The 22805-nt window shown below is 50.1% G+C and overlaps 3 protein-coding genes and 1 non-coding gene across 15 annotated transcripts in view; 3 read left to right on the top strand and 1 right to left on the bottom strand.

Annotated features, from left to right (window-relative positions):
• Positions 1 to 4079, top strand: part of NUP98 (nucleoporin 98 and 96 precursor) — a 105717-nt gene extending 101638 nt beyond the window's left edge. For all 12 annotated transcript variants that reach the window (XM_033862399.2, XM_033862397.2, XM_033862405.2 and 9 more), the window contains 2 exons: positions 1052 to 1163; positions 1276 to 4079. In XM_033862399.2, coding sequence (XP_033718290.1) covers positions 1052 to 1163; positions 1276 to 1493 — 330 coding nt within the window. In that variant the 3' untranslated portion in view covers positions 1494 to 4079. The remainder of the gene's footprint in view (positions 1 to 1051; positions 1164 to 1275) is intronic.
• Positions 4080 to 6037: 1958 nt separating this feature from the next.
• CHRNA10 (cholinergic receptor nicotinic alpha 10 subunit) lies at positions 6038 to 18681 on the top strand. The gene is made up of 5 exons (XM_033862395.2): positions 6038 to 12358; positions 14101 to 14246; positions 14664 to 14818; positions 15625 to 16157; positions 16845 to 18681. The coding sequence occupies exons 1-5, from the start codon at positions 12277 to 12279 to the stop codon at positions 17300 to 17302; spliced, it is 1374 nt and encodes a 457-aa protein (XP_033718286.1). The 5' UTR covers positions 6038 to 12276; the 3' UTR covers positions 17303 to 18681.
• Positions 8818 to 8890, top strand: TRNAW-CCA (transfer RNA tryptophan (anticodon CCA)). Its single transcript has one exon. It is a non-coding gene; the product is annotated as a tRNA-Trp (tRNA).
• Positions 18590 to 22442, bottom strand: ART1 (ADP-ribosyltransferase 1). The gene is made up of 4 exons (XM_004312373.4): positions 22314 to 22442; positions 21265 to 22042; positions 20145 to 20186; positions 18590 to 18687 (listed from the first exon to the last, which is right to left on the bottom strand). Exons 1-4 carry the CDS (start codon positions 22374 to 22376, stop codon positions 18590 to 18592), a joined length of 981 nt encoding a protein of 326 aa, XP_004312421.1. The 5' UTR covers positions 22377 to 22442.
• Between the last annotated feature and the right edge of the window lie 363 nt (positions 22443 to 22805).

Here is a 22805-nt window from a genome sequence, read left to right as displayed (position 1 = left end):
TCCTTAAACCACGGCCTAGTTTCCCCTTTCCCTGGCCCACAGAGCCATAGCGACCTCCAAAGGCTTGAGCAACGACTTGAAAAACTCATTGGCAGAGATAGCACTGTCAGTGTAGGAGGGATTTTTTTTTTTTTTTTTTTTGCGGTACGTGGGCCTCTCGCTGTTGTGGCCGCTCCCGTTGCGGAGCACAGGCTCCGGACGTGCAGGCTCAGCGGCCATGGCTCACGGGCCCAGCCGCTCCGCGGCACGTGGGATGTTCCCGGACCGGGGCACGAACCTGTGTCCCCTGCATCGGCAGGCGGACTCTCAACCCCTGCGCCACCAGGGAAGCCCAGGAGGGATATTTTGATGAAGCTAATTTGATGTAGTTACTATGACAGCTCTATCAAAACTTTAAAACGTTTTTTGGTGCTTATTGCCAAGTAGTGTGTACAACGGACATTCCTAAGCCTTGTCCATAGTCAGTCTCCTCCCCTTGTTCTCATCTTTTCCCCTAGTTTTAAATGAGAAGCTTAGGGTTGAGAGATAAAGTAAGGTCAGAGATTTGGTGAGGATGTTTCACATAACATTTGGCATGAAAGTAATTGATTTCTGTTGTTAACAAAGCCACAATTCCTGTTAATATCTGCATAATTAAATGCTGATTCTTAGTTGGAGTCAGGAGACTTAAATTAAGTGCTGGCTTGGGCTCCACCTCTCACTGTGTGCTCTTAAGAAATCAATACCATGTTTGTGAACCCAGATTTATGTAGATTTTTGGTGCAGTGTTAAAGCCTGATAGTTACATGGTTCACGAATGGTGATTTCAAGACTTGCCCAGTCCTAGGCCCTGTACACTATATTGTTTTCCTGTTGTGTATAATTGCTAAGGTCTCGTCTTATCCTCAGCGACTAGGCTGGATGGTGGTGACATGGCACTGCCGGCCAGCTTCTTGGGTTTTCCCCTCCCTCACCTCACTCTTGTTTCAGAGTGTTGCATAGTCAGTCTGTGGGTAGGATTGGAGTGATGGGAGCTCCTCTTGGCCTAATTGGTTCCTCTGCTTCTTTGTAGGTGGATTGCTCAGGTTATGAGCTAGAGCAGTTACATACCAAAGTGACCTCACTGTGCAACCGGATAGAGCAGATCCAGTGTTACAATGCCAAGGATCGCCTGGCTCAGTCAGGTCAGCCTCTCGCCTCCTCCCCCTTCCTGCCTGCTCATTGCCTGTCTTTATGATTATTATAACCACACCTCACCCCCAGTCCTTTGGTGCTTACTCTGCTCTCTTTCTCCAGACATGGCCAAACGTGTAGCCAACCTGCTGCGGGTGGTACTGAGCCTTCAGCATGCCCCTGATGCAACCTCCGACTCAACGCCAGACCCTCAGCGAGTCCCTTTGCGCCTGTTGGCTCCCCACATTGGCCGGCTCCCCATGCCCGAGGACTATGCCTTGGAGGAACTGCGCAGTCTCACACAGTCCTACCTGCGGGAACTGACTGTGGGGAGCCAGTGAGCCCCAGGCTCCGCGCACCACACTCACATGCCGATTCACACTCACTACGCAGAGGTCCCCTACGTTGAGTTGATTGGCACCATTTGCCATTCTCTGGGTTGGCCATGGAATCCACCCTCCCTTCCTGCTGCCCAAGCAGCAACCTCCAGTTGTTCACGGCTTTCTTAATACTAAACACAGCATAAGGGCTTTTGGAACCCCCAAAAAAGGATCCAAGTCTCTTTTTTACCATCCTGAAGACTATTCTTTTTTTTTTTTCCCCTTTCTTTTTGTAAATGGTCAGTAAAGCGTCGGTAAAGCACCTTTGGCAGAATTCCCGCACCCCCTAAGAACCAGGGAATGCTTTTCCTCTGTCAGCCATTCTGGATCTTGTGACTCGATGCCAAACTGCTACCCTACTCCTACTCCTACTCCTGCCCTTTTATACTAGGACTCTTTAGAAGGAGTGGGACAGGTGATGGGACAAATGTGTTGACCTAGGACTGTCCTCTCTTAACAAGTAAACTATCCACAGAAGGAAGGAGAATCTGTCTCTGAAGTAGGTTGTTGATTAACACTGACTTTTGGCGTCAGAAGAGAGTTGGACTGAATTAGGAGGCAGAACAGGGTCTTTCTGACCCATTTAGGGTAGAAGTGAGTGCCTGCCATCGAGGGGTGGGGCTTCAAGGCTTGATTGTTCTTCCTGCCTTGAATGTTCTGTGAACACCAAACCTTCCCCGTGCAGGAGCTCTTGGTACCAGATCACACATCTCTGGGAAACTCCCAGAATTCAGTTTGGTGCCTGGTTTTCAGTCATCTTGCTAGGCCTCCTGTCTGGATTTGCCTGAAGAGTTTGGATGAAACATGGCAGGTTGGGTAGCCCTCCCTGTCCCTCCCACTCTAGCCCAGAGCATTTCCCACCCTCCATTTACAGTCCCAGATGGTGAAACCATCACTGAGGCAGGCAAGGATCTGGGCTTCAGGGGGAGGCAGGGGGCTTTTGCTACACTGCTGCCCACAGCTGTGGGGAGCCCCAGGTAATGGTCTGAGACTGCGGTGTGAGGGCTGTCACAGACAACATGGCATGCCTCCCTGGGTCTTCATGCATGAAGATTACAGAAAGGATTTTATTAAAAAGTATATATATATATATATATATATATATATATATATATATATATATGACCTAGATTATTTTCCTCTTTTTCTGAAGCTACTTTCTTAAAAAAAATAAATAAAATGAAATGTTTATAGCATTCCTGGTATTGGCTTTCCTTTTGTGGTTTTGAGCCTTGTCCCAAGGAGCTTTATGGTGGCCTTGTTTGATTTGCACTCTAAAGAGAGACTGGCCGTGGGTTAATGAGAGAATAGTTGCAGACTAGATCAAGGCTAGGTTTATAAGGGTCAATTTTGGGGTGAGGGGGTTGAGATTATTGATGGATCCTGACTGCTATACATTTATTTTTATGCGCTTGGATTCCTAGTGGGGAATGGGGCAGGGTTTCAAATTGCCCAGTGGTATATACTTAGTATTCAAAGCCTCTCTGCTCTGGGGTTTTTGTTTTTAAACCTTGGCACTTCATCTTTCAGCTTCCATTGTGTAAAAGAGAGAATGATCCCTGATGTTGCTGCTTCACAGAGCTGTGCTTGAGAGGGATCAAATGAGGCTGATGAGTAGGTTGGTTGGTTGGTTGTGTTAAATTGAAGATATGAGCAATTTCCAATGAGGATTAGGCCAAAGATTTCTGGGACATCGATGAGATGAGCAAGCAGTGGCTGGGGCTTCCCTTTAATTTGGGCCCCTGAGGATAAGGGTTACTCAGCTGGGAATCTCCCACCATTACTGACTGACTGTGAACCTGAGCGAGTCACGGAGCATTTGCTGGACTTAGAGCAAAGAATTTGTTCTGCGTTCCTCACCAGAGGTGTTTTGTGAAAAGTGAGTGCTTTAGAAGTGGTTTACCTTTAGAAATGTTAAGCACTGTGAATATGGGCAGTATTTCCTCTTAGGTATTTCCTTTAAAAAAAAAAAAAAAAACCTGTAAGTCAAATATTTATCACAGCAGCTATTTGCGTCACAGAGAATAGACTTACAGTTAAAGTGAACAATAAAGATGATAAGCGGTCTCTTCTATATTTCAAAATCCCATTGAAACATATTTTTAAAAATTTAAGTTTCTCAAAAATATAAAAATAAGAACCAGTTGTCTCAAAACTCAACAGATCTGTGGAATCCACAACCTCATACAATGTTGAAAGTATTTCCTCAGCAGAATGCTGGAATAATGCCAAAATCAAAGTTAATAGAGGTCTGGAGATTAAATGTTGGATTAGCAGAGCCAAGACCTGCAGGCTAGCTGGTCTTTTTTAGCTGTTTGACTTGTTTTGTTACTTTGTATTCCCAGGGAATTATTTCAGATTTTTTAAATTTGTTGTCTTTCAGAGAACCAGCTCTCAGACGTAACAGTTTTATTGGAGTTCTGTATTGTAATATATTCATTTCTGCTTTAAACATTCATTTCTTATGCTTTCCTAAGGGTTTTTAAAAATCTTTTATTGTAGAAATTTTCACCCATGCAAAAATAAAATGATGTCTCGGTTTTTCAATCTTATTTAATATCTTTACCCCCATTCTTACTCCTACCCACGCACCCACCATGGTATTTCTTTCTTTTTTTTTTTTTTAATTTATTTTTGACTGCATTGGGTCTTCGTTGCTGTGCGTGGGCTTTCTCTAGTTGCAGCGAGCGGGGGCTACTCTTCATTGTGGTGTGTGGGCTTCTCATTGCGGTGGCTTTTCTTGCTGCAGAGCGCGGGCTCTAGGCACGTGGGCTTCAGTAGTTGTGGCTTGCGGGCTCTAGAGCGCAGGCTCAGTAGTTGTGGCACACGGGCTTAGTTGCTCTGCAGCATGTGGGATCTTCCCGGACCAGGGCTTAAACCCGTGTCCCCTGCATTGGCAGGCGGATTCTTAACCACTGTGCCACCAGGGAAGTCCCTCACCATGGTATTTCTAAGGGAGATCATCATTTCATCAATACCTAAGCATTTCTAAGATAAATTTTTATAAATATAATCACAATACCATTGTCGTACCTAACAAAATTAACAATAATTCCAAAATATTAACTAATACTCTCTGCATTTTCGAATTCCCCAGTTGTCTCAAAAGTAAAATCTTACTACAGTTGATTTGTTTAAATTAAATCAGGATCTAAACAGAGTCCACACTTGCATTTGGCTGATAAGTCTCTTAAGTCTCTTTTAATCTATTAACAGTTCTCCTCTCTCCTTTTTTAAATGCCCTTTATTTGATGAAGTACCTGGGACATTCATCCTTTAGCATAGAGGGCCAGGGGCTTCTAGATTTGGCTGATTGTGCCTCTACCTCCCTTACTTGCTGTATACCACTGGTTAGAGCTAGAGACTTGATTAGATTCAGGGTCCTTCTCATAGGTGGTGCTGTGTTTCATCACTACGGAAGACACTGTCTCGCTGTTCTACTTCTAGTGATGTTAAGATTGTTGATTCAGGTGTTGTCAGCCTGATTCACCCTTTCTAAAGCTTCCATCAACCTTCCACCTAATAATCATGACCAAGATTCACTGTTTCATCATCGCACATTCCTTATCTTTTTATATGTGATGATTCAGTATTTTCAAAATAGAGACTAAAATCAGTTGTTGTTCAGGTACTTTTTTTTTCCAAAATGGCTTTTTAAAAATAACCCACCAACTTTTTTTTTAAATAAATTTATTTATTTTTGGCTACTTTGCTTCTTTGTTGCTGTGCGCGGCTTTCTTTAGTTGCGGCGAGCGGGGGCCCCTCCTCGTTGCCATGCGCGGGCTTCTCACTGCAGTGGCCTCTCTCGTTGCGGAGCACGGGCTCTAGGCGTGTGGGCTCAGTAGTTGTGGCTCGCGGGCTCTAGAGCACAGGCTCAGTAGTTGTGGCGCACGGGCCTAGTTACCCTGCAGCATGTAGGATCTTCCCAGACCAGAGCTCAAACCTGTGTCCCCTGCATTGGCAGGCGGATTCTTAACCACTGCACCACCAGGGAAGCCCCCCACCAACTTTTAGAATTATTTTTTTCAAATTAACATTTTTACCCTAAAACACACTAAATATGTTATAAGAAATATTTCACCATTTTTTCAGGTAAACATACCAGTTTTTCTGTAACTCTCCAGTCTATTCTCTGTATGTGATATTTCCATGTTTTGAAGCACTCTTGAATTTAGCCTTTATTTTGGCCTAAAGGTATTCTGCAAAATGTTGCTTTTAAATGTAATTTGAGGGTAAGACAACCTTGTGCCCCCAAAAGATTGAATAACTGCTGAAGAAAATGGTACGGAAAGAAAAATGCATCTTTTACCCCGACACCCATCCCTACAACATCTGCCACTCTTTTTTTTTTTTTTTAATAAATTTATTTTATTTTTGGCTGTGTTGGGTCTTTGTTGCTGCGCGTGGGCTTTCTGTAGTTACGGTGGGGGGGGTACTCTTGGTTGCGGTGTGTGGGCTTCTTATTGCAGTGGCTTCTCTTGTGGAGCACGGGCTCTAGGCACGCGGGCTTCAGTAGTGGTGGCACACGGGCTTAGTTTCTCTGCGGCATGTGGGATCTTCCTGGACCAGGGCTCGAACCCGTGTCCCCTACATTGGCAGGTGAATTCCCAACCACGGCACCACCAGAGGAGCCCTGCCACTCACTCTTAAGTCTTGTCTTCCTCCTTTGTTTTTGTTTTGTTTTTTTGGTTTTGGTTTGGTTTTTTGGCCGCGCCGCATGGCATGCGGCTTCCCACATGGCGGGATCTTTAGTTGCGGCATGTGAAATCTTAGTTGCAGCACGTGGCATCTAGTTCACTGACCAGGGATCAAACCTGGGCCCCCTGCATTGGGAGCACAGAGACTTAGCCACTGGACCACCAGGGAAAAGTCCCTACCTACTCATTCTTGATAGTCCTCTTGTTTTCACTTTTCAGTCCTCATTTATTTCTTAAATCATATTACATACACTTATATGTTGTTTTTAAAAGAGGCAGTATAATTGTAGTATAGTGTAGTGTAGGGATGGACTGTTTACCCCAATTATGTTCAAATCCTGGGTCCACTGGAATATCCTATGGAATCTTGGCTAAGTTATTTCCTGTGCCTCAGTTACCTCATTTGTAAAATGGAATCAATAATAGTATTTACTTCATAGGGTGTTGTGAGAATTATGGATTAATATATGTTAAAGTGCTTAGAGCACTACCCAAAGTATATTAGCTACTCAAATTATCATTAATATGTCCAATATGTGATCTCTTGCTTGTTTCTATGAGTGTTTTTGTTTCAGCTAACTCATTCATGGTGGATTATGATTTTTTTAATATTTATTAATTTATTTGGCTGCGCAGGGTCTTAGCTGAGGCACGAGGGATCCTTAGTTGCAGCATGTGGGATCCAGTTCCCCGACCAGGGATCAAACCCGGGCCCCCCGCACTGGGATCTCAGAGTCCTAACCACTGGACCATCAGGGAAGTCCCAATATTTTTTTTTTTTTTTTTTTTGCGGTACACGGGCCTCTCACTGTTCTGGCCTCTCCCGTTGTGGAGCACAGGCTCCGGATGCTCAGGCTCAGCAGCCATGGCTCACGGGCCCAGCCGCTCTGCGGCATGTGGGATCTTCCCGGACCAGGGCACGAACCTGTTTTCCCTGCATCGGCAGGCGGACTCTCAACCACTGTGCCACCAGGGAAGCCCCCCCAATATTTTTGATAACAGCTTTACTGAAATAGAATTCACATACCATACAATTACCCATTTAATGCGTACAATTAGTTTAGCTATATTCACAGAGTTGTGCAGCCATCACCACACAATCAATTTTAGAACATTTTCATCCTCCTAAAAAGAAACGCCATAGCTTTCAGCCATCATTCCCCAACTTTCCCAGACGTACACAACCACTAATCTACCTCCTATCTCTATAGATTTGCCTGTCTTGGACATTTCATATAAATGGAATCACACAATATGTGACCTTTTGTAACTGGATTCTTTCCCTTAGCATAATACTTTCAAGGTTCATCCATGTTGTAGCATACATTGGTACTTCATGCCATCTTATGGCCATATGATACTTGATTGTATGGACATACCACCTTCTATTTATATATTTCATCAGAATCTAACACCACATAGAAAAACTAAGTCAAATTAGATCAAAGACTTAGATGTAAGACCTAAAATTATAAAACTCTTAGGGACTCCCCTGGTGGTCCAGTGGTTAAGACTCCACACTCCCAATGCAGGGAGCCTGGTTTCAATCCCTGGTCAGGGAACTAGATTCCACATGCTGCAACTACAGGAGGCCACAAATCGCAACTAAAAGATCCTGCATGCAGCAGCGAAGATCCCACATGCCACAACTAAGACCTGGCACAGCCAAATAAATAAGTAAACATTTAAATAAATAAAATTATAAAACTCTTAGAAGAAAATAGAGGGTAAAATCTTAACAACATTGGATTTGGTAATGATTTCTTGGATATGACACCAAAGGCACAAGCAACAAAAGAAAAAAATAGACAAAATGAACTACATGAAGAATTTTTAATTTTGTTCATTCTAAAGACACTGAGTAAAAAGGCAACCTACAGAATGGGAGAAACATTTGCAAATAATTTATCTGATAAGGGATTAATATCCAGAATATATAGAGGACTCCTAGAACTCAACAACATAAAGAGAAAAAAAAATCAATTTAAAAATGAACAAAGGACTTGAACGGACATTTCTCCAACGAGGATATACAAATGGCCAATAAGCACGTAAAAAGATGCTCAACATCGCTAATCATTAGGGAGATACAAATCAAAACTATGAACCAGATACCTCCTCGTATGCATTAGGATGGCCATTATCAAAGAAAACAAAGTAAAAGATGTTGGTGAGGATGTGGAGAGATTGGAAGCTTTGTGCATTGTTGGTGGGAATGTATTCAATAAAAAGGTATGTCCGCTGTGGAAAACAGTATGGCAATTCTTCAAAAAATTAAAAACAATTACCATATGATCCAGCAATTCCACTTCTGGGTATATATCCAAAAGAACTGAAAGCAGAATCTTGAAAGGATATTTGTACACCCATGTTCATAGCAGCATTATTCACAATAACTGAAATGTGAAAGCAACCCAAGTGCCCATCAAGAGATGAATGGATAAGCAAAATGTGGTATATACATACAATAGAATGTTATTCAGCCTTAAAAAGGAAGGAAATTCTGACATATACTACAACATGGATGAAACTTTAGGACATTATATGAAGTGAAATAAGCCAGGCACAAAAAGACAAATACTGGGATTTCCCTGGTGGTCCAGTGGTTAGGACTCTGTGCTTCCACTGCACTGGGCACAGGTTCGATCCCTGGTCAGGGAACTAAGATCCTGTGGGCTGCACAGCGCAGCCAAAAAAAAAGACAAATACTGACATGATTTCATAGAGACAGAAGGAAGAATGGTATTTGCCGGGGGCTGGGGCTTATGAATCTAAATGTGTGTTTCTGAAGATACCTTGACTAACTCACTAGGACCATGGTGCAAATACTGTTGATTGCTGTGCATTTGTCAATGTACTAGGCAGTTGCCTTGCATTATCAGGTACTTGCATTGTCTCATTTAATTCTTACGACAACTATTTAGGTGAGGACTGTTAATCCCACTAACCTGTTTGATAAAACTGAAACACAGAGAGTTTCAGTATCTTACCCAGGTCAGACAGCTCATAGGACAGAGCTGAAAGTAACTCTAAAGCCTTTGTCTTCAGGGAGATCAGCTTGTGCTTTGTGACCACCTAGAGGGGTGGGATAGGGAGGGTGGGAGGGAGATGCAAGAGGGAGGAGATATGGGGATATATGTATATGTATGGCTGATTCACTTTGTTTTACAGCAGAAACTAACACACCATTGTAAAGCAATTATACTCCAATAAAGATGTTAAAAAAAAAAAGGCTGTTTTCCCAGAAATATAGATCAATGGAACAGGATAGAAAGCCCAGAGAAAAGCCCATGCATATATGGTCACCTTATTTTTGATAAAGAAGGCAAGAATATACAATGGAGAAAAGACAGCCTCTTCAATAAGTGGCGCTGGAAAAACTGGACAGCTACATGTAAAAGAATGAAATCAGAACACTCCCTAACACCATACACAAAAATAAACTTAAAATGGATTAAAGACCTAAATGTAAGGCCAGACACTATAAAACTCTTAGAGGAAAACATAGAACACTCTACGACATAAACCACAGCAAGATCCTTTTTGACCCACCTCTTAGAGAAATGGAAATAAAAACAAAAATAAACAAATGGGACCTAATGAAACTTAAAAGCTTTTGAACAGCAAAGGAAACCATAAATAAGACAAAAAAACAACCCTCAGAATGGGAGAAATATTTGCAAATGAAGCAACTGACAAAGGATTAATCTCCAAAATTTACAAGCAGCTCATGTAGCTCAATATCAAAAAAACAACCCAATCCAAAAATGGGCAGAAGACCTAAATAGACATTTCTCCAAAGAAGAAATACAGATTGCCAACAAACACATGAAAGAATGCTCAACATCACTAATCATTAGAGAAATGCAAATCAAAACTACAATGAGGGGCTTCCCTGGTGGCGCAGTGGTTGAGAGTCCGCCTGCCGATGCAGGGGACACGGGTTCGTACCCCGGTCCGGGAAGATCCCACATGCCCCGGAGCGGCTGGGCCCGTGAGCCATGGCCGCTGAGCCTGCGCGTCCGGAGCCTGTGCTCCGCAACGGGAGAGGCCACAACAGTGAGAGGCCCGCATACCACAAAAAAAAAACTACAATGAGGTATCCCCTCACACCAGTCAGAATGGCCATCATCAAAAAATCTAAAAACAATAAATGCTGGAGAGGGTGTGGAGAAAAGGGAACTCTCTTGCACTGTTGGTGGGAATGTAAATTGATACAGCCACTATGGAGAACAGTATGGAGGTTCCTTAAAAAACTAAAATAGAACTACCATACGACCCAGCAATCCCACTACTGGGCATATACCCTGAGAAAACCATAATTCAAGAATAGTCATGTACCACAATGTTCATTGCAGCTCTACTTACAATAGCCAGGTCATGGAAGCAACCTAAGTGTCCATCATCGGATGAATGGATAAAGAAGATGTAGCACATATATACAATGGACTATTACTTAGCCATGAAAAGAAACGAAATTGAGTTATTTGTAGTGAGGTGGATGGACCTAGAGTCTGTCATACAGAGTGAAGTAAGTCAGAAAGAGAAAAACAAATACCGTATGCTAACACATATATATGGAATCTAAAAAAAAAAAAAAAAAATGGTTCTGAAGAACCTAGGGGCAGGACAGGAATAAAGACACAGACGTGGAGAATGGACATGAGGACACGGGGAGGGGGAAGGGTAAGCTGGGATGAAGTGAGAGAGTAGCATGGACATATATACACTACCAAATGTAAAATAGATAGCTAGTGGGAAGCAGCTGCATAGCACAGGGAAATCAGCTCGGTGCTTTGTGACCACCTAGAGGGGTGGGATAGGGAGGGTGGGAGGGAGATGCAAGAGGGAGGAGATATGGGGATATATGTATATGTATAGCTGATTCACTTTGTTATACAGCAGAAAATAATACACCATTGTAAAGCAATTATACTCCAATAAAGATATTAAAAAATAAATAAATATAAATAAATAAAGGCTGTGTTTTCCCTGTGGCCCAGTACCGCCCGTGATGTTTAAGCATAGGGAGAATACTGAGGCTCAGACTGGGATGGCTGTGGGATGGCGAGGATGCAGGCTGCATCTCCTGCTTTGTGGGGCCACCTGGAGCAGCCTCAGTCTTGGCACCCCTCTCACCAGGAGGGGAGAGCTTGCTTGGCACAAAGCACCCGGCCTAGACAGATGTGTTCAGTCCCTAACTGAGGGCACAGCTGACAGATGAAAGGGAGCCTGAAGAATTCAGTAATGATGACAGAGCTGGGAGGACAGTTACCATCCACTGGCCCTGTCCCCTCACACCTTTAAGCCCCAGTCTCTTGCAGATCCTGACCTGGCATCTCTGTACCCTCCAATCCCCCAAGTTGGGCCTGAGCATGGGTGCTACCTTACAGAATTTGAATAATTCAGGTCCCAGTGACCTGAGGTGTCAGTTTCAGTTGCTCTGTTCCCATGGACACAGGTGTCCCAACTCTGTAATTAAGCTAATGAAAGGGAAAGGGGGCACAGCCTTCTGTCCTGTGCCTCAGAAGGCTCAGGGCTGATGGAGTCCCTGTCCCTGTCTTGCTGAGAATGCGCCAGGCTCCCCCAGAGTCAGGTGTGGGGAAGGGCTTGAGGAAGTCAAGGGGGCTGAAATAGAGGCAGGAGAAAGGAAGAGAGAGAGGAAGACCAGAGTCAGGGAGGCAGAGACCAAGAAAGAGTTACAGAGGGACGGCTAGAAGGAAATCGAGACAGAGAGGCTGAGTGAGAGGTAAAGGGGGTGGGGGGCGAAGAACAGGGCAGAGGCAGAGGCCAGAAGAGAAGGAGAAACAGTAGATGCCAAGGCCCAAGGACTAAAATCCCAGGGCAGGTACAAATAGCAGGGTCAAGGAACTGGAAGGGCTGCAGGACTCCCTGCAGGGTAGTTGGACTCAACAGAGATCCCAGTCTTCCTTCTGCCTTGCAGGGACTGTCTACACCATCCTTGCCAGCAGGGCCTGATGCTGCCGTAGGTCAGGCCAGGAGGCTCCTGTCCAGAGACCTGCCCTTCCTCTGGCTGCGGCAAGGCCATGGGGCCCGGCAGCCACCGCCTCAGCCTCAGCATCTCTGTCTCCAGTCTGGGCCTTCTGCTTCTGCTCCCACTCCTGCCAGGTATGCTCAGTAAACCAGCCCTGGCCTCTCTGGGCGTTGCTGCTGTTCCCATGCTCCCCAAACCTCTCTCCACGTGCTCTCTCTTCATTTCTGTGCTGGGAGCAAGCACTGTCTGGGGAGTGTGGAGGAGGGGGAGCTGAAGAGGGCAAGAGGGGGCTTGCCTGACTGGGGCGGGAGCAGTTGATGGGGCAGGTCCCAGGGATAGGGCTGGGAAAGCCAGGGGGACCAGAGCGCGAAGGGTGAGTTTGGGCTTTATCTAGCAGGCCTGGGGAGCCATTGAACAGGTTTAAGCAGCTACTGGTCTAGTCAGATTCATTTGTTTAAAAGCTTGATCTCTCAGAAGTGTGGCAGGTTGTTAGAGAGGTGAGCCCAAGGTGGGAGAGCAGGGAGAAGGCAGCTGCTGCCGTGGTCCATATGCAGGGAGGATGGGCCCGAGCTGGAGAGGTGATGAAGCATTCAAGAGCATTCAGCAGTATGACTGACAGGATGCGGGCACAGAGTGGTCTGCAGAGAGGAGGGGCAGAAGGGAGAGACAAATTACCAGATTTCCAGCTGAGGTCACCGGGGAGTGCTGTTTGCTGAGATGGGGAACACAGGACAAGGAACAGGTTTCAGAACATGGAGGGAGGAGAGTCTTCCCTGGTGGTCTAGCAGTTAAGACTCCGCGCTCCCAATGCAGGGGGCCCGGGTTCGATCCCTGATCAGGGAACTAGATCCCACAGGCCGCAACTAAGAGCCCACGTGCCGCAACTAAGAGCCTGCATGCCGCAACTAAAGAGTCCACACGCCACAAGTGAAATGATCCCGCACGCCACAACGAAGATCCCGTGTGCTGCAACTAAGACCCAGCACAGCCAAATAAATAATAAATTTTTAAAAAAAGAAAAAAAGAAAACAAGAACGTGGTGGGAGGAAAGAAGTTCATATTTTGGCCCTACACAGTTTAAAGTGCCTACAGGACATTTAGGACATTCAGGTCGGAGCTCAGGAGAAAAATCTGGGCTGAAGAAAAAAGGAGACAAGGGCAAAGGACAAGATTCTGGGGAACAATACTTAAATCAAGGACTGAGAAAAAAAAAAAAAGGACTGAGGACAATGGGATGTGTCACAAAACCCGGGGAAGAGTGTGTTTTCAGGAAGGAGAGGCCCATAGTGTCAGAAGCTTTGAAGACATCAACTGAAGTGCAGCTAGAGAAGCAGAGACAGGCTGGAGGGACTGGAAGAGGCAGGGCAACAGGGTTCTGGATGCCTGGTTGAGAACTGGGACTCTTGCCATCTGTTTGGGCCCCTCCAGCATTTGTTCTTTTGTTTGTTTTGTTTTGGCCACATCACACGCCATGCAGGATCTTAGTTCTCCAACCAGGAATCGAACCCGTGCCCGCTGCAGTGGAAGCGTGGAATCTTAACCACTGGACTGTCAGGGAATTCCCAGCCCCTCCAGCATTTGTGGTGGGGCAAGCAGAATCCAGGTCCTTGGGAAGGGAATGGTGGGGAAGAAACCCATCAGCCTTGCTTCAGAAGATAGTACCTACTCACACTATGGCCTTCACCTCATCTATCCTTGGAGGCAGGCCAGGGAGGAACTAGAGCCACAGGTAGAGAGACAGAGAACAGGGACAGTTAGACAGCTGTGAGACAGTGGAGCAGCTGACAGGGCGTCAGTCTTGTGGAGGGTACAGGTTGTGAGCAGAGGCCCCTGGACTAGGGTCTCGGATGGACACCCTTTCTTACTGGTCCCCCAGAGTGCTTCGGAGCTGAGGGCAGGCTGGCACACAAGCTGTTCCGAGACCTCTTTGCCAACTACACAAGTGCCCTGAGACCTGTGGCAGACACAGACCAGGCTCTGAACGTGACCCTGGAAGTGACGTTGTCCCAGATCATCGACATGGTGCGTTGGTTGTTGTACAGTCGTGGAGTGTGCTGGTGACAGTGTCAAGGAATGGGGGAATGGGAGACTGGGATTAATCTCCAATCAATTCTTTCCTGTAAACATTAAGATTAGCAACAATAACAGCTACCAACTGTTGGAGCCTAACTGTTGGGCGCCCACAGTGTGCCCAATACTTTGCACACTTGAATCCATGCCTAGCAGAGATTACCACCCATGTAACTTCTGAGGAAACTCAGGCCCAGAGAAGAGAAGGACCTGCCAAGGTCACCTAGCAAGGCTGGCTGGGAACTGAACTGTATGGGCAAGTCAGGTTTGCGGGTGCTGACCAGAGCTCTATAGGTGAGTGTGCACACACAGGGCAGGCTATGTGCAGACGTCTGTCCACATCTATGCCCACTCTCTGCCCCCAACTAGGATGAGCGGAACCAGGTGCTGACCCTGTACCTGTGGATCCGACAGGAGTGGACAGATGCCTACCTACGATGGGACCCTGACGCCTATGGTGGCCTGGATGCCATCCGCATCCCCAGCAGTCTCGTGTGGCGACCGGACATCATACTCTATAACAAGTACTTCCTACCTGGGCCCCTTCCCTCTCCTACCCCTCCCTAGAGTTGCCCTTGGCTCTGGTGATGCACTTGTCCCCCATCCTCCACATCGAACCCGGCTCCTATGGTGCCCTAGACGCTTTCCCCTAGGACCCTTCTATGCTGCCAGGAAGGTGTTGGCAATTGTGGCTGCATGGTGCAGTAGGGCTTCCTGACCACACACACACACACACACACACACACACACACACACACACACTCATGGCAAGGGCCTGCAGGAGGGACCTCACAGCCCCTTGACGGCACCTCCACTTTAGGCTGTCTCAAGCCAACCCAGGCTGAGTGTCTCCTAGGAATCCTCCGTGTGGTCCAGGGCCAATTCTGTATCTCTCGCACAAGGGGTTCTGGGACACAAGTGCCTCTTTATGGCACTCTCCACCCTTTTCTCAGGGCACCCCAGGGCCTGCCTAGGGATTTCCTTCAGGGCTTAGCCCTCTGTAGTCCCTTATGCCGCCTAAGCCAGTTCTGTGCTTCCCAGACAACACATAGCTCCGCATATTTTCCTCAGGGCCCCTCTAGGAGCTTTGCAGATGACACTCAAGGAAAGCCACCGTGCGCCCCGCGCCAACTTTTGAGCTAGGTCTGTGTCTCGTTCTGGGCCTTACAGGCGCCGGCCCCGCTAGGCCTCCAAAGGCACAGAGGGCCCTCTCTACCGCTCCCTTTGCCCTCTGTGCCGCCCCCAGCGGGCCGGAAGCGCACCCCTTTCAAGGGGCAGCCCTTACCTCCCAGGCCACGGCGCCTCAGGCAGCCCCACCCCCTGCCCGCAGGGCGGATGCGCAGGCGCCAGCCTCAGCCAGCACCAACGTGGTCCTGCGGCACGACGGCGCCGTGCGCTGGGACGCGCCGGCCATCACGCGCAGCTCGTGCCGCGTGGACGTGTCGGCCTTCCCATTCGACGCGCAGCGCTGCGGCCTGACGTTCGGCTCGTGGACGCACGGCGGGCACCAGCTGGACGTACAGACGCGCGGCGCCGCCGCCAGCCTGGCCGACTTCGTGGAGAACGTGGAGTGGCGTGTGCTGGGCATGCCGGCCCGGCGGCGCGTGCTCACCTACGGCTGCTGCTCCGAGCCCTACCCGGACGTGACCTTCACGCTGCTGCTGCGCCGCCGCGCCGCCGCCTACGTGTGCAACCTGCTGCTGCCCTGCGTGCTCATCTCGCTGCTGGCGCCTCTCGCCTTCCACCTGCCCGCCGACTCGGGCGAGAAGGTGTCGCTCGGCGTCACCGTGCTGCTGGCGCTCACGGTCTTCCAGCTGCTCCTGGCCGAGAGCATGCCGCCGGCCGAGAGCGTGCCGCTCATCGGTGAGCTCTGAGGGCCCCGGGTGGCGGGGGAGGGGGCCAGAAGAGGACGCCCTCAACCCGGGTTTGAAGTGCGCGGGTGTCCGCAGGTGCAGGAGTGGGAGCCGGACCGGCCTGGGTCAGCGGAGGGGCCCCGCCGACCGTCTTGGGGTCCGGCCTCGTTCTGAGATTGAGGGGGAAGAGGTCGGCCCCTTCCAGGGAGAAGGGGCAGAGGAAAGAGTTGCTCTTTCCTCAAGGACTTGATGGAGGAAGGTCGACATCCCCAGTGTTATAATCACAGGCAAACCATACTAAGTACTCACTGCGTGTCAGGCGGTCTCCTAAACACTTGACGTTTATTAACTCAAGGAAGCAGCACCACACACCTGTGAGGAAGGTTCTGTTATAACTTGCTTCAGATCATGCTGGTTCTATTTAAGAGCGTGACTTTCACGGGACTGTGGGTGAGTCCAGCCTCCAGCAGTCGGGGGGAACAATTAGGGAGCAGGTCGCTTCTGAGAACCTGACGGGGGAATGCGGGAGAGGGAGCCCTTGGCCCTTACCTCCTTCCCGCTTCCATCCATTGGGCTTGGAGGGTCCTGCGAGCCTTACGGGGGAATGAGCTCATTCCTCCTTGTGCTCAGGCAGTTGGGGAGCTCAGGCCCCCTGAGTTCTTGTTTGGGGCCTCAGTTCCCTTTCCCTCTCTTGCAGGAAAGTACTACATGGCCACCATGACCATGGTTACCTTCTCCACAGCGCTCACCATCCTTATCATGAACTTGCATTACTGTGGTCCCAGTGCCCGCCCAGTGCCAGCCTGGGCTCGGACCCTCCTGCTGGGACGCCTGGCGCGGGGCCTGTGTGTGCGGGAACGAGGGGAGCCCTGTGGGCAGTCTAGACCTCCTGAGTCATCCCCCAGCCCCCAGCCTCCTGACAGAGAAGCTGGCCCACCAGCAGGCCCTTGCCATGAGCCTCGGTGTCTGTGCCATCAGGAAGCCCTGCTGCGCCATGTAGCCACCATCACCAACACCTTCCACAGACACAGGGCTGCCCAGCGCTGCCATGAGGAGTGGAAGCGCCTGGCCCGTGTCATGGACCGTTTCTTCCTGGGCATCTTCTTCTCCATGGCTCTGGTGATGAGCCTTCTCGTGCTGGTGCAGGCCCTGTGAGTCCCAGGGGTCTGCTGCAGCCACAGCACCTCCAGACGGGGATGGAATGGCCAGGCCAGGTGGTGGTTGGCCCTCAGGCCACTCAGTCTCTCTCCACTGGCCCTCAGAGCCTGGAACATCCTCTCTTCAGCGCTACTTACTTCACACACCAGAGGGAGTACTCATTGTCTCTGTACCCTAACCTCCAAGGGAAAGCCAGAGCTTTCCGCTCCCCTGATTCCTGCAGAGGAGGGACTCTAAGAAGGGTCAAGATCAAAGGGCAGTCCTGGAGGGACAGAACTGAACTCCGATGCTGAGTGTTAGTGCTTTCAGTGAGGAGAGTGCAGGTAGTACAAACAGAACTGCCACACTTCCTGTCTTCTCTTCCTTCCTCTGTGGCTGCTGTTACAGGGACTTGGTCTTGCCTGTCCCTACCTGGGGGCTCAGGGATGGCAACTGGGAATTCAGGATTCCTGGTCCAGTTTCCAGAGCAGGAGGCCACACAAGGATCTGGCCCCAAAGCCCCGACTGATAATAAAGTGTGTGCCTATCACTTCCTCCGTGTCCTCTCTTATCCTTAGGGCCCATGGTGGTGGAACTTGGGGACCAGCCTCTTAGGGACCTTAGGACTCATGCATCAGAGCAGAAATTACATCTTTGCTGACAAGAAAATGAGATCCAGTCTACCCTGTTCCCACACAGTGACATCCGGAGAGCTTGAAGGTGCCCAAGGTAGGGGCAGTACAGGAACCAGCATTCACAAGGTATTTATTTGTTCCTTTCTGACTTCCACACATCTTCTGGCACCACCTCTGTGCCTTGGACGCCGTCCCTGCCCTCATAAGCTCACAGTTGGACTTGGGAGACCATGGCCCTTTGGGAGCACAGAGGCAGGGCCCCTAACCCAGCAGGGTGGAGAGGCCAGAGAAGGCTTCCTGGAGGAGCGAATAGGAGCAGTCCAGGTGTACATGGGAAGCATTTGAGTAGTATCAGCAAATACCATGGCCAAGTACTGTTTTCCCCAATCGTCCCACCTCCAAACGACTTTAATCTTCTATCTCCAAGTGAGTGGTTACCTGTCCTGCAGTCCCCCCACCTCTATTCACCGTCTTACTCCTAGACCCCTGGATGAGGCCCAGTCCCTACATTTTCCTCTTCCCGCTAGCAAGCCTGGCAGCTGCCAGAGAAAATCCCAGAGTTCCCTCCAGATGGAATTACCGCAGATCTTGGCCACGCCTAAAGCATACATGTGGCTGACAGCCTCATGTTGGGCAGAGGTGACGGCAGAGCTGTTCAGTGGCTGATGGATTAGAGGAGTCCTGGACTCTCTGGAAAGGCTTCTCCAACAAGGAACCAGAGCAGCAGTAGAAGGGACCAGACTGCAGACAGGGGGCCCTGACCCATGGCTGCAGGGAAAACAGAGGCACAGAGATGTAGGGGCAACGTGAGATACACAAAGAAACAAGATGAAAAGAGCAGAGTGAGCTGACTGATACACAAAATTAGGGAGGAAGGTGGAGATGAGACCAAGGAGAGCCCCAGTTCCCCTTCCAGAGGTCCTTAGGTCTGTCCCCCAGTCTCCTACTGACACAGCTGAGGCACTGCAGGGTGGGATGAAAAGGGTTAGAGATCTGAGTGGGATCTGGTGATGCAGGTCTTTGCTCCTCTGCTCAAACTCTGGTGGGAGAGTTGCTGGTGCACTGGGATGGGGGATGGGGAGGGGGGGCGGGAATCCTAAACTCTCGCAGTGCTTGAAATTACGTTATCACACCTCAAAGAGGCTGAGTTGGCGTCTGGAGACCTGGCTGGTCTTGACTCTGCCACTAACTCACTCTCACCTGGAGCAAGTCACTTCTGTCTCCGAGTCTCACTTTACTATATAATGAGGATGATACTCCCTGTCCCACCTCCTTCCAGTCGATAGTTGTCCAGTAAGGATAAAATGAGATGATATCTGAGGAGGTGGGGGCCAGCCTGGTACGGTGGTTCCAGGTTCAGCTCCAGGACCAGGCTGTTTGGACTGAACACTTTTCTAGTTCTGTGTGTGGGGCTGGTTGCATCATCTCTTTGTGCCTGCCTTCTCTCATCTGTGGAACAGGGGTGATGACATTACCTGCATCATTGGATCATGGTGAGGATTCACGGAACCCTGAGTGGTACTGTGTCATGGAGAAGGGTGACTGGGGCTCCTTCCTATCCGCTGTTCTCAGAGCCCTGAGGGAGGAGGCGGGACCCGAGGGGGAGGGGCGGCTGTGATTTCTTCCCTGAGAATGGCCTGTTCCCGCCTAGAGAAGTGGTGGCTGAGGCAGGACCTGGCACAGCAGGTGTTCAAGCCAAAGGGAACCTGGGGACCGTCTAGTCCGATATGCCTACTATGCAGATAGGGAAACTGAGGCCCAGAGAGAGATGTTTGGTCACAGAGAGAGTTAGGGCAGAGCCTGGGCTAGAGCCCAGGTCTCCAGAAGCCAAGACCTGACCTTGATCTTGGGAGGTGGTCTGAGAGAGCTCTGAAGGCAGTAACAGACCGAGGGCTCTGTGGCAGGAGGAGGAGAAGGCCCAGGAGGACTTTGTGGAGTGGCCCTTCCCTCCGTCGCCTCAGTGCAGCCTGGAGCTCTCTGGGCTCTGGTCAGTGGACTCCTGGGAAGGCGGAGACGGCCCCAGGCTGGGTGGCCATCTCCCACATACACATTCAGTGGGGAGGGTTAGCAACCTCCCACAGGTGTCTGCTTAAGGGAGTCTACTTTTTTTGATTGAAAGGGCGTTGTTTTTATTTTATGGGGGATGTCCATCCAGGAGAGGGGCCCAGACCCAGGATAGCCAGCTCAGCCCCGAGCAGAGCCCCACAGATGCCCACAGCCCTCACCTGAGTTATCCAGACGGCAGGGCCCTGACTTGCACTGCTTGTCTGTAGGGAAGAAACAGCAAAGAATCAAAGGCTCAGCAGCTCTCGGGATGGTAAGGGACTCCAGAGCCCCGTGGTCCATCCCTGACTTGCTCTAGGAGAAGCTGGTGTGTTTTCTCCTGATTCTGCTTCCTTACAGTGGGACCTCCCTTGCCTGGGTTTGACTTGACCCATGAATAGCAGGGCCAGAAAGGCACCAGCCCTTGAAGCCAGGGTCATCTGGGCACTCCTCCTGCCCCCCCGGCCTGTAACTTTGCCTTCATGCCACACCCGCCTCTCCCTCTCCCATGTCTTGTCCCAGCCAAGGAGGGGCTAGTTTGTGTGTCTCCTTCACCTTCCATCAACTCGTGCACGCTCGTGATGCTGTCCAAGGTGGTAACTGAAGCCGCGCTGGACCTTATCCCTTGAGATGTGGTCCATGGGTCCAGCCAACAGCCTGCCTCTAACTATTGATATGAAAAGTGGGCCTCACAGGCCCCTGGGCATCCCTCAACGAGGACCAGCAGCCCACAGCCCCTTCAGAGGTTAAGGACCTGGGCCCATCTTCATGATTACTCCTCTGGATGGTCCAGGGAGGATGGACAGGAAAGCATCCGAGACCTGCCAGAGCCCAAGCTGGAATTTAGAGGTAATGCACCTGACTGCTGGCTCACCACCCCACCCCACCCCCGCCAGCACACATGACGGCACAGGGGTTCTGTTCAGTCAAATAAACACACTCCTCTCAGAAAACTGGGGTGGGCCGCTTACTCATTTCTGGCAGCAGCTTCCAGCTGGGAGGAAAGCCTGACACCAAGTCTCTTTGGCCCTCAGATGGCCAAAGACATCTGCGTTGGTCAGGAAACCCTCTTCAGTCTCCCCGCAGGCAAGTGGCCAGCTCTGGCTTAGACACCTCCAGGGTCGAGAAGCAAGCGTGCTACTTAAGAAGGTTATGTCTCTCCTTGGATGGAAGGGGTGGAGGGGCTGGGGGACAGGACTCGGTCCTTCTCACTGTTTCTAATATCTCTGTATGTATCTTCTGAAAACGGGACGGGCAAGGCCACCTTCCGCCCAGCTGCTGGCTGGCACGTGCCCTGCTCACCTTTGATGTACTCACAGTTGTACATGCTGCGCTGGCCCAGGGCCCGGAGGTAGATGCGGGTGGGGCCCTGGGCCGGTCTGCTGGCATTGATCACCTGGAAGGTCTCGAAGGGAGGGATCAGCACCTCCTCCTCCCCAGGGAAAAAGGAGTAGCCCTTGATAGGGGCCCCGAGGCAGGTCCAGATGCCGAAGAAGGTGTCTTCCCCAAACTGCTGGGCTGCAACATTCTGCAAGGATGCAGAGGCAAAGCCCCCCAGCCTGACGGTGGCCCCGGGCCCTGCTGGCCGGAAGCGTAGGCCCTGCACCCCTCGGAACACCTGGCGGCACTGGGGTGGACGCTGGCCCCTGCCCAGCAGCTGCAGGGCCTCAGTCAGCAGGAAGTGGAGTGTCTTGAAGGAGAAGTGGTGGAGGTAGTGGAGCCGGGAGCGGCCAGCCTCGCGCACGGCCGCGTTGAATTCTTTGTGCAGGGGGCTGTTAGCTGTGTAGGCCAGGAGGGCCACCCCGTGCTCTTCTCGGAAGCCTGCGGGCGGGGACAGACGGGTAGGGCTGAGGCCCCACTTGGACCCCCAGGCCTGGCGCTCCTGCCACTGGCTGCTTGCCTGAGCCCAGACATCGGCGTACACTTTGTTGGCCTGGAACTCCGTGCGGTTGAGATCCGGGAGAGCCGCCGCCATGGCTGCGGCACAGCCAGCATACTGGTCGTCAAAGGAGGCCAGGGCCATGTCCAGGGGCATTTCTCGAGAGAAGAGGTCTCGTCGTGTGATGGGGTGGCTCTGGGCCTGAGGCAGGGGGAGCAGCAAGGACTGAGAGATTAGGCCCTGGGAGAACGGGAGCCCTGTTATCCAGCTTCCCCCTCCACTGAGCTGAGAAAGAGTAAGGGCCCCAGACACACCTGGAGGGGAAGGGGCTTGGGAACTACTAGCTACAGATCCCCGAGACCAGGCTCTGGGGCTGTCCGATCTCCAAGCTCTGAGCGATCTCCAAGCGAAGCATCCGGCAGACTTCAGAAGCCAGCAGCTAGGGGATGGGGTCAGCGGAGGATGACTGTACCTGAAGTGCTTCCATGAGGCCCATGGACACGAGCAGCAGAGACATCATGGCAGGGGTCTGCATGTTGGAGGTGACCTTGGGCAAGTTACTCTCTGGGTCTCAGTTTCCTCGTCTGGAAAATGGGAATCTGCACAGTTTAATAAATTGTGATGAATTGACACCTAGCCTGGGCCCCTTTGGGTGCTTGACACAGAGTCACAACGTAGAAACGGAGGCTCAGAAGCGAGAGGGGACCCTTCTTGCCGGAAGGAACATGGGAGACTTCCTGGAGGAGGTGACATGTGAACAGGGTCTTGTGGGACAAATAGGAGAATAAGGCTTCAGTCAGGGAAGGTAGGAGAGAAAAGATTGGAGTTGAGGGTGGGAAAGGAGTTTGGGACAGCAGGAATGGGAAGAGCAATGGTATTAGAGGTAGGGACTCGGAATGTAAAGAGTGAAAGACGTTCTGGCTAGTGTGGCAGTTGCAGTGTTGGAAAGCCTGGGGCCAGTCCT

This window comes from Tursiops truncatus, chromosome 8, assembly GCF_011762595.2.
Source record: "Tursiops truncatus isolate mTurTru1 chromosome 8, mTurTru1.mat.Y, whole genome shotgun sequence".
NCBI lineage: Eukaryota > Metazoa > Chordata > Mammalia > Artiodactyla > Delphinidae > Tursiops > Tursiops truncatus.
This window is presented reverse-complemented; position numbering and strand designations above follow the sequence as displayed.